We start from the raw sequence: 14,964 nt of genomic DNA, 5'->3' as shown, positions 1-14,964 counted from the left end.
CGTGGTCATACCACTGCACTCCAGCCTGGGCAATGGGAGTGACACCCTGTCTCAAAAAAAAAAAAAGTCATCTTCATCTCTGTATCACCATCACAAGTCTTAACACAAAAATGATTTGGGAAGTATTTTGTTGACCTTAACTGTTCAATCACCTAGAGATGTTTATTGCACACAGCCTGTGTGCAGGGAGTCGGGGACAAAGCAGACCCAATCCCTGCCCAGGGGAGCTGAGAGTCCAGCAGGGGAGATGGCAATAAACAAGCTATTGCCCAATAATGATACCAGTTGCCCCTGGGACCAGGCTGCTAAGAGAGATGACTGGATCTGGGAGGGCTTCCTGGAAGAGGTGGCTTTGATACTGAAATCCAACAACAAGTGGGACTAGCCCGAGAGTGACCTGAGAGTGTGGGAGTGTGGGCAGTTCTGGCAGGCAGAACAGCCCAGGCAAAGGCCAGGAGGCTTCGCGAATTCACAGTGTTCCTGAGAAGAGCAGGATGTCAGGGCCACGGGGAGCTGAGACTCATTTGATGGCGTGGGTAGGGCCGCGTGGGTCAAGGGAAAGAGATAGAGATTATGTCCTCAGCTCAGTGGAGCCACAGCTGACCTGCGGCAGGAAGTGCCAAGCAGAAGCTTGGCCGTAGTGTTTTCTTTCACTTCCTGGGTGGCTTCAGCAGACAGGAATGCAACTTTATGTTCTCATCCTTGGCCTGAGACTGAAGCCTCCCCTTTCCGGAAGTAAAGTGAGTTTCTGGGTCTCTACTACCTCCAGTGTGATGGTTTCTGCAATATTTTGAGAATGAGTAAGAGGAGATTGGGGTGAGTACCTCAGCCCCAATCTGGTACCTTCAGCCCCAGAGAAGAGCATGTGAAAGCTCTAAAAGGAAGTTCTGGCGAGGCGCGGTGGCTCATGCCTGTAATCCCAGAACTTTGGGAGGCTGAGACGGGCAGATCACCTGAGGTCAGGAGTTCGAGACCGGCCTTGCCAACCTGGTGAAGCCCCATCTCTACTAAAAATACAAAACTCAGCCGGGTGTAGTGGTGGGCGCCTGTAGTCCCAGCTACTCAGGAGGCTGAGGCAGGAGAATCACTTGAACCTGGGAGGCGGACGTTACAGTCAACCGAGATTGCGCCACTGCACTCCAGCCTGGGAGACAGAGCGAGACTCCATCTCAAAAAATAAATAAGCAAAAAAAAATAAAAAATAAAAATAAATAAATAAATAAATAAATAAGCAGCCATAAAAAAGGATGAGTTCGTGTCCTTTGTAGGGACATGGATGCAGCTGGAAACCATCATTCTCAGCAAACTATCACAAGAACAGAAAACCAAATACCGCATGTTCTCAGTCATAGGTGGGAACTGAACAATGAGATCACTTGGACACAGGAAGGGGATCATCACACACCGGGGCCTATTGTCGGGGGGGGAGGGGGAGGGATGGCATTAGAAGATATACCTAATGCAAATGACGAGTTCATGGGTGCAGCACACCAACATGACACACGTATACATATGTAACAAACCTGCACATTGTGCACATGTACCCTAGAACTTAAAGTATAATAAAAAAATAAAATAAAATAAATAAAGAAATACAAATTTTTTAAAAAGGAAGTTCTGGAGACATAACCCAGAACTTGCCCGAGAAAAACAGGGCACATCAGTGATGCAAATACCCACATTTTTCTGCTGAGAAGAAGTCCATAAATACAATCAAAGAATAAAATATAATCAAAGTGTAACTGGAAACAAAGTTGAACTCATGGATAAAATATCCTCGTTATATAAGTAACATCTAGAAAGCAGTAAGAAAATGCCAACCACTTAGGCGGATATGAATCCAGAAGTCACAGAAAACGAAGGACAAATAGCTCTTAAACCCAGAAAAAGTTCCTCAGCTTCACTTGCCAAATGAAAATCAAGAGTACAGTGAGGCAGGGCCGGGCACAGTGGCTCATGCCTGTAATCTGAGCCCTTTGGGAAGCCAACGTGGGAGGGTCATTTGAGCTCAGGAGTTGGAGATTAGCTTGGGCAACGTAGTGAGATCCGTCTCTATAAAACATACAAAATTAGCCAGGCATGGTGGTGTGCACCTGTAGTCTCAGCTACTTGGAAGCCTGAAGTGGGAGGATGGCTTGAGCCCAGGAGGCAGAGGTTGCAGGGAGCCAAGATTGTGCCACTGTACTCCAGCCTGGGCAACAGAGCAAGATCCTGTCTCAAAAAAAAAGAAAAGAAAAGAAAAATAATACAGTGAAGCTACATGATCATTTCAACAAATGAGAGAAAGATATGACAAATTCAACACCTTTTCAGGATAATAATAAACAAAAAAACCTCTCAGAAACCTATGAATAAATGGGAATTTCCTCAAACTGATAGACAACATCTACAAAAGGCCATAGGTAATATTCTGCTTAATGGTAAAAGACTGAAGGCCGGGCACAGTGGCTCACACCTGTAATCCCAACATTTTGGGAGGCCGAGGAGGGCGGATCACAAGGTCAAGAGTTTGAGACCAGCCTGACCAACATGGTGAAACCCATCTCTACTAAAAATACAAAAATTAGCCAAGCATGGTGGTGTGTGCCTGTAGCCCCAGCTACTTAGGAGGCTGAGGCAGGAGAATTGCTTGAATCCAGGAGGTAGAGGTTGCAGTGAGCCGAGACGGCACCATTGCACTCCAGCCTGGGCAGCAGAGCAAGACTCCATCTCAAAAAACAAAAACAAAAACAAAAATGGTAAGAGACTGAATAACTTCCTCCTGAGATTGAGAACAAGGATGTCCATTCTCACCACCTCTATTCAACATTGTTCTGGTGATGCTAGCCACTGTAATAAGAAAAGAAAAAGCAGGCTGAGGCAGGAGAATGGCGTGAACCCAGGAGGCAGAGCTTGCAGTGAGCTGAAATTGCGCCACTGCACTCCAGCCTGGGCAACAGAGCAAGACTCTGTCAAAAAAAAAAAAGAAAAGAAAAAGCTGGGCATGGTGGCTCATGCCCGTAATCCCAGCACTTTAGGAGGCTGTGATGGGAGGATCACTTGACCCCAGGAGTTGGAGACCAGCCTGGGCAATATAATGAGACCTCATCTTTACAAAAAAATTTAAAAATTGCCGGGTGTGGTGGCTCATGCCTGTAATCCCAGCACTTTGGGAGGCTGAGGTGGGAGAATCACAAGGTCAGGAGTTTGAGACCAGCCTTACCAACATGATGAACCCCATCTCTACTAAAATTACAAAAATTAGCGGGACATGGTGATGTGTGCCTGTAATCCCAGTTACTCAGGAATCTGAGGCAGGAGAATCGCTTGAACCCGGGAGGCAAAGGTTGCAGTGAGCCAAGGTTGTGCCACTGCACTCTAGCCTAGGCAACAGAGGGACTCTGTCTCCAAAAAAAAAAAAAAAAAAAAAATTAAAAATTGGCAGGGTGTGATGGCTCACACCTGTCATCCCAGCTACTTGGGAGGCTGAGGATTGCTTGAGTCAGGGAAGTCAAGGCTGCAGTAAGCCATCATCACACCATTACACTCCAGTCTGGGCAACAGAGCGAGATCCTGTCTTAAAAAAAAAAATAGGCCAGGCACGGTGGCTCAAGCCTGTAATCCCAGCACTTTGGGAGGCCTTGACGGGCGGATCACGAGGTCAGGAGATCGAGACCATCCTGGCTAACCCAGTGAAACCCCTTCTCTACTAAAAAATACAAAAACTAGCTGGGCGAGGTGGCGGGCGCCTGTAGTCCCAGCTACTCGGGAGGCTGAGGCAGGAGAATGGCGTAAACCCGGGAGGCGGAGCTTGCAGTGAGCTGAGATCCGGCCACTGCACTCCAGCCTGGGTGACAGAGAGAGACTCTGTCTCAAAAAAGAAAAAAAAAAAAAAGATGAGAAAAATAAACAAGTCAGGTGTGACTGGGCATGGTGATACATGCCTGTAGCCCTAGCTACTGGAGAAGCTGAAATGAGAGCCCACGAATTTGAAGGCAACATAGCAAGATTCTGTATAAAGCAAAACAGAACAACGTAAGTAAATAAAATTGTTGCTATTTGCAGATGATATGATTGTATATGTCAAAAACCCAAGGGAATCTATAAGACAACTATGGAAACTAATACATAAATTCAGCAAGTTAGCAGGTTTAAAAAGTCCATTGAATTCAATACAAAAGTCAACTGAATTTTTATATACTAGCAGCAAACAATTGGAACATAAAAAAATCTTGAAAAATTTCCTTTGCAGCAGCACTGAAAAAGATAAAATACTGCGATAGTCTGAGAGTTTGTGTCTCCCCAAAATTAATACATTGAAATCCTAACCTCGAAGGCGATGGTATTCAGAAGCAGAACCTTTTAAGAGGTGATTAGATCATGAATCATAAACCTCTTGAATGGGATTCATGCCCTTATAAAAGAGGCTCCTAGGCTGGGTGTGGGAGCTCATCCCTGTAATCTCAGCGCCCTGGGAGAACTGCAGGCTGGTCTCCGACAAAGAACTTTTGTTTGAAATCAGCCTGGGCAACGTGGCGAAACACCACCTCTCCCAAAACAACCACAAAAATTAGCTGGGCATGGTGGTGCACACCTGTAGTCCCAGACACTTGGGAGGTTGAGGCGGGAGGATCACCTGAGCCCAGGAGGTCAAGGCTGCAGTGAACCAAAATTATGCCCCTGCACTTCAGCACAGGCAACAGAGTGAGACTGTTAGAAAGAGAGAAAAAGAGAAAGAGAGGAAAGAAAAGAAAAGAAAAGAAAACAAGTAAAAGAAAGAAAGAAAGAAAACAAGTAAAAGAGGCCCCAAGTGGCCGGGCGCGGTGGCTCAAGCCTGTAATCCCAGTACTTTGGGAGGCCGAGACGGGCGGATCACGAAGTCAGGAGATCGAGACCGTCCTGGCTAACACCTGAAACCCCGTCTCTACTAAAAAATACAAAAAACTAGCCGGGCGAGGTGGCGGGCGCCTGTAGTCCCAGCTACTCGGGAGGCTGAGGCAGGAGAATGGCGTGAACCCGGGAGGCGGAGCTTGCAGTGAGCGGCCACTGCACTCCAGCTTGGGCGACAGAGTGAGACTCCGTCTCAAAAAAAAAAAAAAAAAAAAGAGGCCCCAAGAAAGGAAGAAAGAAAGAAAAAGAAAGAGAGAGAGAGAGAGAGAAAGAAAGAAAGAAAGAAAGAAAGAAAGAAAGAAAGAAAGAAAGAAAGAAAGAAAGAAAGAGACAAGACAAGACAAGACAGACAAAAACAAGTTAAAAAGGCCCCAAAGAGATGCCTTGACCCTTCTACCATGTGAGGGCACAGTGAGAAGCCACCATCTATGAACTAGAATGTGGGACCTCAGCAGACACTGAATGTGCTTTGATCTTGGACTTCCCAGACTCCAGAACTGTGAGAAATAAATTTTTGTTGTTTGTAAATTTCTTTCTTCTTTTCTTTCTTTCTTTTTTTTTTTTTTTTTTTTTTTTTGAGACCGAGTCTCCCCTCCATTGTCCAGGCTGGAGTGCAGTGGCTCAATCTCGGCTCACTGCAACCTCCGCCTCCCGGGTTCCAGCAATTCTTCTGTCTCAGCCTCCTGAGTAGCTGGGACTACAGGTGCACGCCACCACACCTGGCTAATTTTTTGTATTTTTAGTAGAGACGGGGTTTCACTTCGTTGGTCAGGCCGGTCTTGAACTCCTGACCTTGGGTGATCTACCCATCTCTCCAGACCTGGCCAAAACTTTTTTTTTTAGAGATGGGATCTCACTATGTCACCCAGGCTAGTCTTGAACTCCTGGCCTGAAAGAATCTTCCCGTTTCAGCCTTCCGAGTCACTGGGATGACAAGTGAGAGCCACCATGCCTGGCTCATTTTTCTTATGTATCTTGTTTTTCCCGTTTCCCCCATCCTTTTCCCTTTCAACTCTCCCAGGTCTGGGATTTTTGCTTGTCCCAGTCACAGCTGTGTCCCCTGTGCCATGTGTCCACGCAGTAAGTACTCAATGAATGAATGAATGAAATGAATTCAGAGGAGGACTCTTGGGAGAGATGGGAGCAGGGATCAGGGACAACTGGAGGCAGAAGAGGACGGGGTGGAAGGTCAGTCAGGGCCTGGGCCGGGCACAGTGGCTCATTCCTGTAATTCCAGCACTTTGGGAGGTTGAGGCAGGCAGATCACTTGAGGTCAGGGGTTCCAGGCCAGACTGGCCAACATAGTGAAACCCAACCTCTACTAAAAATACAAAAACTGGGCCGGGCGCGGTGGCTCACACCTGTAATCCCAGCACTTTGGGAGGCTGCAGGCGGGTGGATCACGAGGTCAGGAGATCGAGACCATCCTGGCTAATGTGGTGAAACCCCGTCTCTACTAAAAATACAAAAAATTAGCCTGACGTAGTGGCGGGCGCCTGTAGTCCCAGCCACTCTGGAGGCTGAGGCAGGAGAATGGTGTGGACCTCGGAGGCGGAGCTTGCAGTGAGCGGAGATCGTGCCACTGCACTCCAGCCTGGGTGACAGAGCCGGACTCCGTCTCAAAAAAAAAAAACATAAAAAAACAAAAACTAGCCTGGTGTGGTGATGGGTACCTGTAATCCCAGGGACTCGGGATGCTGAGACACGAAAATTGCTGGAACCAGGGAGGCAGAGGTTGCAGTGAGCTGAGGTCACGCCACTACACTCCAGCCTGGGTGACAGTGAGACTCTGTATTTAAAAAAAAAAAAAAAAAAAAGTCTGGGCACTGTGGCTCACGCCTGTAATCCCAGCACTTTGGGAGGCCCAGGTGGGCAGATTACCTGAGGTCGAGAGTTCGAGGCCAGCCTGACCAACATGAAGAAACCCCATCTCTACTGAAAAAGCAAAATTAGCCGGATGTGGTGGTGCATACCTGTAATCCCAGCTACTCGGGAGGCTGAGGTAGGAGAATCCCTTGAACCCAGGAGGTGGAGGCTGCGGTAAGCCGAGATCACACCATTGCACTCCGGCCTGGGCAGGAAGAGCAAAACTCTGTCTCAAAAAACAAAAAAAAAAGGCCGGCTAATCGAGAGGGGGTTTCACCATGTTGACCAGGCTGGTCTTGACTCCTGACCTCAAGTGACCTGCCCGCTTCAGCCTCCCAAAGTGTTGGGGTTACAGATGTGAGCCACCGTGCATAGCCAAAAAGAAAAATAATAAAGCTTTGGGAGAGGCACGGTGGCTCACGCCTGTAATCCCAGCACTTTGGGAGGCCGAGGTGGGCGGATCATCTGAGGTCAGGAGTTCGAGACCAGCCTGGCCAACACAGTGAAACCCTGTCTCTACAAAAATTAGCCGGACATGGTGGTGGGTGCCTGTAATCCCAGCTACTCTGGAGGGTGAGGCAGGAGAATCGCTTGAACCTGGGAGGCAGAGGCTGTGGTGAGCCGAGATCATGCCATTGCATTCCAGCCTGGGGAACAGAGTGAAGCTCCATCTCAAAAAAAAAAAAAAAAAAAAAAAAAACTAAAGAAAAATAATAAAGCTTTGAAACAAACAGTCAGCACCTCACAACCCGTGCCCTTCCCCACCCTGGCATGCCCTCCCTCTGCTCCAACCCAGGCCTTGAAGGCAGAAACACCAGGCCCCAAGGCCAGGGCTGGGTCTGGAGGATCTCCCTCTCCTCTTCCTCCTCCCCATCCTCCCTAAATTCCTTTTCCTGCCCCTCTCCTGCTGTTCTAGGATCCAATTCATGCTCCAGGCTGCGCTCTGCCCTCTCCAGGTTCTCCTTCCACCTGCTTGTAGCCTAAGGCCAGAGTGGTGAGTTCCAGCACAGAGGGAGGGACAGGCTCCCCAGTCCAAACAATCATATGCCATTTAAATCTCACAACAACCCTAAAAGCTGGCGACTATTATTGGTCTGTGTGGAAGGGGAAACTGAGGCCCAGAGCGGCGACGTGGCCAGCGAACCATCGGTGGGATTTGAACCTGGTTGTATATCATTCCACAGTCTCCCGCTTGGCCTCAGCTGGGCCACCGCAGACGGGACGTGGTTCTGCTGCCACCTGGTGGACACTTGCGGCAGCGCTGTTCAGATAGAGTCGCCTCTCACCTGACGTCCTGCCCAGAAGACCCCGGCCAGAGGAGGGCTGACGTGCTCCTCTGGCCTCCCTGTCCCCCATCATACCCATCAGTTTTCCGAATTTCCACAGTCTAAGTGTCCATCAGGAAGGGACTGGGTAACTAGCCACCTGTGTTACAGTTGGGCTAAAGATTTTAGTGCAAAAGTTAATTTGCCCACCTTACAAGAAATACCAATCTTTTTTTTTTTTTGAGACAGAGTCTCACTCTATTGCCCAGGCTGGAGTGCAGTGGCGTGATCTCGGCTCACCGCAACCTCTGCCTCTCAGGCTCAAGCGATTCTCATGCCTCAGTCTCTCAAGTAGCTGGGACTACAGGCGCCCGCCACCACACCCAGCTAATTTTTGTATTTTTTAACAGAAGCGGGGTTTCACCATGTTGGCCAGGCTGATCTCAAGCTCCTGACCTCAGGTGACCCATTCACCTGGGCCTCGAAAAGACCTGGGATTACAGGTGAGAGCCACCGCACCCGCCCAAAAGAAATTCTTTAGGCTGAAAACAAGGGACCCCAGACATTTATTCCAATCCATGCGAAAATCTGAAGAACACATATAAAGGTAATGTATGTAATTTTAAAAGATTGCATAAGGCCAGGTGCTTTGGCTCACACCTGTAATCCCAACACTTCGGGAGGCTGAGGTGGGCAGATCAACTGAGTTTAAGACCAGCCTGGGCAACATAGAGAGACCTTGTCTCTACAAAAACTACAAAACTTGGCCGGGCATGGTGGCTCGTGCCTGTAATCCCAGCACTTTGGGAGGTGGAGGCAGGTGGATCCCGAGGTCAGGAGTTCGAGAAAAGAAATACAAAACTTAGCTGGGTTTCATGGCACACATCCTAACTACTCGGGAAGTCTGAGGTGGGAGAATCTCTTGAGCCTGGGAGTTTGAGGCTGCAGTGAACAGAGATCTCGCCACTGCACTCCAGCCTGGGCAACAGAGTGAGATCCTGTATTAAAAAAAATAAAAATAAAATCTGCCAGCTACAGTGGCTCATGCCTGTAATCCCAGTACGTTGGGAGGCCATGATGGGCAGACCACTTGAAGTCAGGAGTTCGAGACCAGCCATAGCCAACATGGCGAAACCCTGTCTCTACTAAAAATTAAAAATAAAATTAACCAGGCATGGTGGCACACACCTGTAATTTCAGCTACTTGGGAGGCTGAGGCAGGAGAATCATTTGATCCTGGCAGGCAGAGGTTGCAGTTAGCCAATATTGTGCCACTGCCCTCCAGCCTGGGTAGCAGAGCGAGACCCTGTCTCAAAATAAATAAAAATAAAATATAGCATAAATGCAGATTTCTTCTATCTTTGCTTCTTAACACATTTAAAAAGCAATTGTACAAAACTATATATTGGCCAGGCCTGGTGGCTCATGTCTGTAATCCCAGCACTTTGGGAGGCCGAGGGGGTGGTTCACCTGAGGTCAGGAATTCGAGACCAGCCTGGCCAACATAGTAAAACCTGTCTCTACTAAAAATACAAAAAATTAGCCAAGCGTGGTGGTGCACGCCTGTAGTCCCAGCTACTCGGGAGGCTGAGGCAGGAGAATTGCTTGAACCTGGGAGGTGGAGGTTGCAGTGCAACTCGCGCCACTGCACTCACTCCAGCCTGGGCGACAGAGTTAGACTCCATCTCAAAACAACAACAACAAAAACTATATATTAATTGTATTGTTGGGTCTATAATATAGAGAAAGGTAATATGTTTGACATTAACAGCACAAAGGAGGTGAAGGGAGCCAAGCCATACAGGAATAAGAAAATCATTGGGCTGGGCGCGGTGGCTCGCGCCTGTAATCCCAACACTTTGGGAGGCCACGGCAGGCGAATTACCTGAGGTCAGGAGTTCGAGACCAGCCTAACCAACATAGTGAAACCCCGTCTCTACTAAAAATACAAAAATTAGCCGGGCATGGTGGTGGGCACCTGTAATCCCAGCTACTCGGGAGGCTGAAGCGGGAGAATCGCTTGAACCCAGGAGGCAGAGGTTGTAGTAAGCCGAGATCTCACCACTGCACTGCAGCCTGAGGAACACGGTAAGACTCCGTCTCAAAAAAAAAAAAAAAAAGTAAAGAAAAGAAAATCACACCCAGTAGTGACTTGAATCCACAAAACCAGATTCAGAGAACCTGAAATGCAAAATAAGAAAATGAAAATAAAAAATTGCATTCTTGCTGTCCTTTTTCTTTCTTTTTTTCTTTTTGTTTTTTTCCGAGTCGGAGTCTCACCCTGTCTCCCAGGCTGGAGTGCAATGGTGTGATCTCGGCTCACTGCAACCTCCACCTCCCAGGTTCAAGCGATTCTCCTCCCTCAGCCTCCTGAGTAGCTATAATTACAGGCACCGGCCACCACGCCTGGCTGATTTTTGTATTTTTAGTAGAGACGGGGTTTCGCCATGTTGGCCAGGCTGGTCTTGAACTCCTGACCTCGTGATCCACCCACCTCGGCTTCCGAAAGTGCTGGGATTACAGGCGTGAGCCACCGCACCTACCTGGCTTTTTTTTTTTTTTTTTTTTTGATACAGAGTCTTACTCTGTCGCCCAGGCTGGAGTGCAAAGGCGCGATCTCTGCTCACTGCAACCTCTGGCTCCTGAGTACAAACGATTCTCATGCCTCAGCCTCCTGCCTCTTTCCTCTTAATTTTACTTCACAGCCTTGTCATCAGGGAGTTGTTGGCGGCTGTTTCTTTTTTCATATCTGGTCTCCGCCCTCATCCCCAGGAGGGCTTCTTTCTGTCCGAGCCCCTCAAAGTGGGCGGCTGGATCTTGATCCATTCTCGCGCTCTCCGCGCTCTCCCCCAACCCCCGCTCCCCCAGGTTCTTTATGAACTGGAGGCAGGCAGACAGGGTTTGAATCCCACCTACTACGAAACACAAATCGGACCCCAAATAAAAACGGCATTCCAGCGCTTACTCAATATTCGTGCTGCAACATCGCTAGGAGAAAAACATATAATTTGTATTCCAGTTTTACAGATGAGAACCCTCAGGTATCTGGCTGGAGACCTCCGTAACACACCTCCCCGGAGGACGAGGCCAAGAGTGTGAAGCATCGGCATCTCATCGTAAACACCGCAGCCACCCGAGGTCCAGTTCAATGCTTAGGCATCCTGCAGGCGGCGCGCGCCGCCGCCCCTAGTTGCAGCCGGGACTGGCGGAGTGCCTACAACTCCCGGCGTGCCGCGCGCGCCGACGCTCCGTCACGGTCGTGGTGGAACAGGTGGTGCTTGCCTCGTTGCCTTCTGGGAAACGAAGTCTCGCTGTGAAGAGAGGACGAGCTTTGAGTGGTGGGTGGATCCGTAGCCAATGAAGACGCGGGTCGCGTTGAGTGCGGGGCAGAGAAGCCAATGGGCGTGCGGCATTGAGAGGGCGGGTTTTCCGGTAATGAAGGCCTGGTGAACGGCTGCGCGAAAGAGGGCACTTCCTTTTGCTGGTGGCTGCGAGAGGGGAGAGGACGCCATGAAGGCTTCTGGCACAGTAAGGCGAGCGCGACGCGGAAGGAGGCCAAGAGATGGGTCACGGGCCCCATCGGGGGTCTGCAGAGGTGGCGTGGGTCGGGTTGGTGGCGCGCGCTCCTGTCGGTCCTGCTTGGCCGCGGGCCGCGTTCTCTTGTTGCAGTCAACATGGCGGCCATCGTGGGCGCCGCGTGGAGAGAGCGATGCGTGGCCTGGGCCAGCTCAGGGATCGCGGGGGCCCGAGGACTCCGGGTCTTCTTCCCGGGGGAAGGAATAAGTCGCGCAGCGTGGAAGCCCGAGCCCCGGCACCTCGTCAAGCCGCCAAGTTTCTGTTTTCTTGTCTGCAATGTGAACGTGGCGGTGGAGCAGTAGTATTTTCTTTTCCCCGGAATGGCTGTGAGAAGCAGATGAAAATTGCTGACAGTGAGCCGAAATGGGGAGCGTGAGGCTTAACGCCGTGACACATACTGGATAGAACCAAACGGCGTTATGGTGCAGAGATAGGAGAACCCGGACTCCCATGGAGTGGGTGTGTTATGTCCAGATCTCCAGCCTCAGTTTCCTTGCTGTTAAAGGGGCGGGCCCCATTGCCAAGGGCAAATGCCAGAGGCTACCAGGGCAGGAGAGTCTCAGAGCTGGTGGTGGGGCACAGGAAGACGAGAGGATGCCCCGGGCCCCAGATGCTTCCTGAACGTGTGGTGCCGAGGCCGGTGGGTCAGGTTCACAGTAAAAGTAGGAACTGAGTCTGCGATAATTTGTGACTGTTTTTGATTGATACTAGTAAAAAGCTGACGAGTCAGTTTCAGAGGTGGTTTCTTTGTGCCATATCACAGAGCCTGGACTTGACCAAAGATTCTCACCTCTGCATCTGTAAACCGGGAGCTTTCCCTGGGCCAAACGTTTGGATTGCAGTTGGGAAAACGGAGGCAGCCGCAGCTCGCATGGCGACAGTGCAGGGATCCCAGGACTGGGGAGAGACCTGAGGTCTTGTCTTAGTTCTGCCTGGAATGGGCTGTGAGATCCCGTACTGGTCACTGCCTGTGGGCCTCAGGGTGAAAGAAGATGTTGGCTGGATGTTATTAGGTGCAGAGTGGCTGTTTGACAGGGACTGCAAAGCAGTTCAGGACTGCAGCATGAAGAAAGGAGACTGTGGATCTAACTAAGCCTCAGCTTTCCTGGTCTGAAACCTTTAGCCCAGGCAAGGGAGAAGCAGGCAACTTACTTAATCCTCCCTGGAGACCTCTCTCTCCTCAGTTCATTTTGTAGATAAAGCTGTGTTGGGGAGTGTGACCCACAGTCACCAGGAATCCACATGGAGGCCCTGGGGTGGCCCTGCCTCCTGCTGCCCGAATCTGTGGTCATCGGTTGCAGGCAAGGGAGTGAGGTGAATCTCCACAGTTGCCGGGTGTGCTGGCCTTAACCTCAGTCCTGTTTCCTTTCAGCTACGAGAGTACAAGGTGGTGGGTCGCTGCCTGCCCACCCCCAAATGCCACACACCACCCCTCTACCGCATGCGAATCTTTGCGCCTAATCATGTCGTCGCCAAGTCCCGCTTCTGGTACTTCGTATCTCAGTTAAAGAAGATGAAGAAGTCTTCAGGGGAGATTGTCTACTGTGGGCAGGTATGGGGAGGCCGGGGCCATGTGGGTCTGGAGTGGATTTGCGCCTCATGGGGCATAATGCATCTCAACAATTAATCAGACATGGACCGGGCACGGTGGCTCACGCCTGTAATCCCAGCACATCAGACATCAGAGCCACGGGTCGTGTTTCTTTCTGGGTCATGGGACTGGAGCAGAGAGCTTATGTGCCATTTCCCTGATTAGAAAGCCAGGGATGCAGGGAGCGGGTGGGTGGCATGGTGGGATACCTTGGTTGGTGCTGTCTTCTCTGGGCCCTGTTTTATCAAGTGAGGAGAGGCGATGGCTGTCCAGTCAGTGGTGGTAGCTAACTTGGCCCAGACAGGTCCCAGGAGACCTGAGTTCAGGGACTGCATCTGGGGTGGGTTGGTCTCCGTGGAGGAAGCCTGGACTTCAGGCTGTTGGCATGGAAAGTTCCCTTACCTGACAGGCTCCCCAAGGGTTCCTGAAGGTGGATGGGGCTGGGAAACTGAGGCACAACAGTCTGGCCATAGAGTAAGCCTAGAGGCTGGGGTGTGCTTTAGAGGCCGAGGGTTCAGTGGGGATGGGGCTAGGGCGGATCTGGCTCACCTCTCCCTGTGGCCTCTCCTCGGCAGGTGTTTGAGAAGTCCCCACTGCGGGTGAAGAACTTCGGAATCTGGCTGCGCTATGACTCCCGGAGCGGCACCCACAACATGTACCGGGAATACCGGGACCTGACCACTGCGGGCGCTGTCACCCAGTGCTGTAAGCTGTGCTTCCCGCCTCTGGCTTTAGATGCTCCTTGATTCCCTCACACTGAGGCAGGGCAAATGCCAGAGGCTACCAGGGCAGGAGAGACTCAGAGCTGGTGGCGGGGCACAGGAAGACGAGAGAATGCCCCGGGCCCCAGATGCCCTTTTCTGAGAGCCCTACCAGGCTCAGTTGTAAATCACATCGCATCCGGAAACTCCCATTTTGGGTCTGCACCTTGTTTAGACTCAGGTCCACTTCACCACTGTCTTCTGGGACCCACTTACAGCCGAGTTCAACCCCTGCCCACTGTTGGGAGCTGGCACCTTTTCCTTGACTCACCCGCCAGGGTCTGTGAGACCCCCACACCTCCCTGATTGCACCTAAACCCAAGAATCACTGTTTCTTATAGCGGTGGTTTAAACAGAGGTGCAAACAGCAAGCGGATCTCGTCGCCTTTGGGGGGCTGTGGCTGTGCCCCTCAAAGTGAATTTGGAGATTCTACAACACTAGTGGCCAGTGCCTGCTGGGACCCAGGCGTTGGGCTATCTCGCTTCCTCCCTACCACCTTCCCGTGAGCTCTGAGCCCTCAGGCAGTTGCTGTGACCAACAGGATGTGCTAGGTAGTTGGGCAGGCACTGAGCAGGAGGTTTGCTGAATGCCCAGAGCCCAGGCAACACCGTGACACTGCCCTTCCTCCTTTCCACAGACCGAGACATGGGTGCCCGGCACCGTGCCCGGGCCCACTCCATTCAGATCATGAAGGTGGAGGAGATCGCAGCCAGCAAGTGCCGTCGGCCGGCTGTCAAGCAGTTCCATGTAAGTGCCCTGGGGGACTCCCCTGGAGGGAAGCACCTGCTCTGACGCAGGAGCCCAGTGGGGGGCGGCTACACCTCAGTGACCCCACAGGATGGAGTGTTAAGAGACTTCCAACCTCTTCAACCTGCCTCCCCTTCTCACAGGACTCCAAGATCAAGTTCCCGCTGCCCCACCGGGTCCTGCGCCGTCAGCACAAGCCACGCTTCACCACCAAGAGGCCCAACACCTTCTTTTAGGTGCAGGGCTTTCGCCTGGGTATGCCCCAAATAAACTCAGGAATGCCCTGGT

General features: G+C 50.9%; 1 protein-coding gene and 1 non-coding gene across 4 annotated transcripts; both read left to right on the top strand.

The window, feature by feature from the left end:
- The first annotated feature begins 11,413 nt into the window (after positions 1-11,413).
- Positions 11,414-14,964, top strand: RPL18A (ribosomal protein L18a). 3 transcript variants are annotated; one of them, XM_007995753.3, is made up of 5 exons: positions 11,414-11,528; positions 12,949-13,128; positions 13,743-13,872; positions 14,567-14,676; positions 14,820-14,964. In XM_007995753.3, the coding sequence occupies exons 1-5, from the start codon at positions 11,511-11,513 to the stop codon at positions 14,910-14,912; spliced, it is 531 nt and encodes a 176-aa protein (XP_007993944.1). In that variant the 5' UTR covers positions 11,414-11,510; the 3' UTR covers positions 14,913-14,964. The 3 variants fall into 3 exon arrangements, with proteins under 3 accessions (XP_007993944.1, XP_072872911.1, XP_072872910.1); XM_073016810.1 differs by having other exon boundaries at positions 11,477-12,031; XM_073016809.1 differs by lacking the exon at positions 11,414-11,528 and adding an exon at positions 11,548-11,595.
- LOC119621878 (small nucleolar RNA SNORA68) lies at positions 14,234-14,366 on the top strand. Its single transcript, XR_005238493.1, has one exon. It is a non-coding gene; the product is annotated as a small nucleolar RNA SNORA68 (small nucleolar RNA).

Source organism: Chlorocebus sabaeus, chromosome 6 (assembly GCF_047675955.1).
Source record: "Chlorocebus sabaeus isolate Y175 chromosome 6, mChlSab1.0.hap1, whole genome shotgun sequence".
NCBI classification, from domain to species: domain Eukaryota; kingdom Metazoa; phylum Chordata; class Mammalia; order Primates; family Cercopithecidae; genus Chlorocebus; species Chlorocebus sabaeus.
The sequence above is the reverse complement of the archived record's forward strand: the minus strand, read 5'-3'. Positions and strand labels throughout refer to the sequence as shown.

Bases quoted from the DNA above. Each gene is read 5' to 3' on its own strand.
- RPL18A (XM_073016809.1), top strand. From the start codon at position 11,563: ATGGGTCACGGGCCCCATCGGGGGTCTGCAGAG. The intron at 11,596-12,948 runs GTGGCGTGGGTC...GTTTCCTTTCAG, and splicing joins CCCATCGGGGGTCTGCAGAG to CTACGAGAGTACAAGGTGGT. The intron at 13,873-14,566 runs GTAAGCTGTGCT...TCCTTTCCACAG, and splicing joins GGGCGCTGTCACCCAGTGCT to ACCGAGACATGGGTGCCCGG.